At 40.1% G+C, this 2213-nt stretch overlaps 1 protein-coding gene across 1 annotated transcript; it reads right to left on the bottom strand.

The window, feature by feature from the left end:
• Window positions 1-360: 360 nt before the first annotated feature.
• On the bottom strand, window positions 361-1979 carry LOC149435277 (serine/threonine-protein kinase SBK1-like). Its single transcript, XM_089662853.1, has 3 exons — window positions 1805-1979; window positions 1332-1534; window positions 361-942 (listed from the first exon to the last, which is right to left on the bottom strand). The coding sequence occupies exons 1-3, from the start codon at window positions 1977-1979 to the stop codon at window positions 361-363; spliced, it is 960 nt and encodes a 319-aa protein (XP_089518979.1).
• Window positions 1980-2213: the final 234 nt, after the last annotated feature.

Genomic DNA, 2213 nt, shown 5'->3' with positions numbered 1-2213 from the left:
TGGGAGACTAAAGCCAAACAGAATGAATGTGTAATTAGTGTAGGTACCATGTAAGCATACATCGGTGTTATAGCTTTAGAATGGTATATGTTTGAATAGTGAAATTGCTTTTGAGAACTGTGGTGGAAAGAAGTGGACATGTGGTCCAATTAGATCTGTGCTTCTGTGGCTCATTATATATGGTTTTCCTACGCTATGAGTTAGTATTCCTGAAATCAGCAATTACAGTAGATAAGCAAACATGTGACCAGATACAGAAAAAGCCAGCAGTCCTAAGATTTAGACTTACCTTCCCCTAGGACATGAGTCTTGTATGAGGCAACACTTGATGAGGCTCCACAATGGACATCATGCACTCTGTTATATCACATGTATGACCGTTTTCCTGGTTAGATTCTCTGGAGGCATTTTTGCTTTCCATGGCAGGTGGACATATTTTAAAATGTCCATAGCAGAACACCTCTCAGAGGCATTGAGGGCCAACAAGTCCCAGAACATCTGCCTGGCTTCAATGGAGAATTGTTGCCACTTTCCTGGTGCCAAGGTTAGGTCTTTCTTCGTTTGCCACCAAGCAAACTCCCGATACATGGGGTCATGACCCCCTGCTTCTTCCCAAGGAAATGTGCCGGTCATAACTGTGTACAACAAGACTCCAAACGCCCACACGTCAATGCTCGGGTGCAGCAGCAATTGATCCCCTTCTTTTAAGCTGCACAATTCCGGAGCAGTATATGGGATGGACCAGGCCATACATGGTGCTTGAGTGCCCTGGAGCCTCGTCAGTCCAAAATCTGCTAATTTGACTTCCTTACATTCAATGTCCATGAGCAAAATGTTGTCCAGTTTAATGTCCCGATGGACCATTCCTCTGCTGTGCATAAAGTCTAAGGCACTCGCTACCTGTGGAACAAAACCCTTTACAAGATCTTCATTTAAACCAACCTGTAGGGAAAAAAGAGAGAAAATTAGTCACTAGACACAAATATAACACAATGTTACCCAACATATTGAACCCACCTTACCTCGTGTACAGGGAAACAAACATACATTAGCTGAATACACAAGGACTAGGATTAAAGGAAACCTGTCAGCATACAAAATGGTGCCATTAATGGTGCAAGAACCATCTTAACCCATCTTACTCCATTTTAAACCTTGCTTCATATCTTGAGTGATACACATACCTAAAACAACAAGCGTATGCCAACTATACATCCTACCAACTCATTGCCCTGGGAAAGGAATCTTTAAAACTCAGAAATGCTTCAAAAGCAACTAAAACTAGAAATTGTGACTTTATAAAGATCAATACATTTTTGATACAAACTTACATTTAGCTTTACTATTGAATGAAGGTTTCCAGCTGGTGCCACCTTCTGGACAAAGACATATTCGTTGCTGGTTTGGAAAGCGATTTCATGGGTTTCGATGATATTTGGATGGCCGCTGAGACTAAGAGACATTCCGTATTCCACTAGGAAGTTGTCCATTGGAGTTTTCTCTTTATTCATCAGTTTCATAGCCACCAACTCATCTGTTAAAAAGAAAGACATAAAAAGACAATGAGTATCATAAACCCAACATTAGAGAAATGATGAAGCTTGCTAAAAACCTGCTAAAGTTAGTTAAAAGTTTATGTAAATCTAAAAGCTCTGACTTATTAAGATCCATAACCATCACTCAAAAACTGGAAGCAAGGGGGGCTTGGAAAACTTAGAAACTTAAAAATGCTGCTCAAAAGCACTCAGAAGCACAACTGATTCTGTAAATCATTCTCTTTACATGAATTAGGCTACAAATTTACCTGAACCCCGATGTTTGGCCAAGAGAACCTTTCCGTACGATCCTGTCCCGAGCTCTTTGATGGGGTGGAAGTGGTCTGTGACTTCCATCATCGTCAGGTTTTCTGAGGTTTCGGCAATGAGGTCAAGAAGTTTCCTTGCAGTGTTCTTGGTTACTTCTACAATGCTAGAAGCCATTCTGGAATCACAACATCAAAAAATACAAATGAGTTTCATTTGGCACTAATCATTAGTAAGCGGCATTAATCATCTCTCTGGATATCACCCAGTTACTGTTATTAATTGTCACCTTCATTAGAGGTGGGGGGAGGGGTAGTATTGTAACTAAAGACAGTTATTTTACATTTTAAAGCTGATATATGCTTACAATTCTTATTAAATACATGTTGGGCTTATGTTGATGAGCTTTTA

Source organism: Staurois parvus, unplaced genomic scaffold, assembly GCF_062004578.1.
Source record: "Staurois parvus isolate SC_StPar_1 unplaced genomic scaffold, SC_StPar_1.0 ptg001566l, whole genome shotgun sequence".
In the NCBI taxonomy this organism is placed as follows: Eukaryota; Metazoa; Chordata; class Amphibia; order Anura; family Ranidae; genus Staurois; species Staurois parvus.
This window is presented reverse-complemented; position numbering and strand designations above follow the sequence as displayed.

Excerpts from the sequence above, each read along its gene's own strand:
- LOC149435277 (XM_089662853.1), bottom strand. The coding sequence starts at position 1,979 with ATGGCTTCTAGCATTGTAGAAGTAACCAAGAACACTGCAAGGAAACTT. Across the intron at positions 1,535-1,804 it reads GGCCAAACATCGGGGTTCAG|ATGAGTTGGTGGCTATGAAA; the intron begins GTAAATTTGTAG and ends TCTTTTTAACAG. Across the intron at positions 943-1,331 it reads ATTCAATAGTAAAGCTAAAT|GTTGGTTTAAATGAAGATCT; the intron begins GTAAGTTTGTAT and ends TTTTCCCTACAG.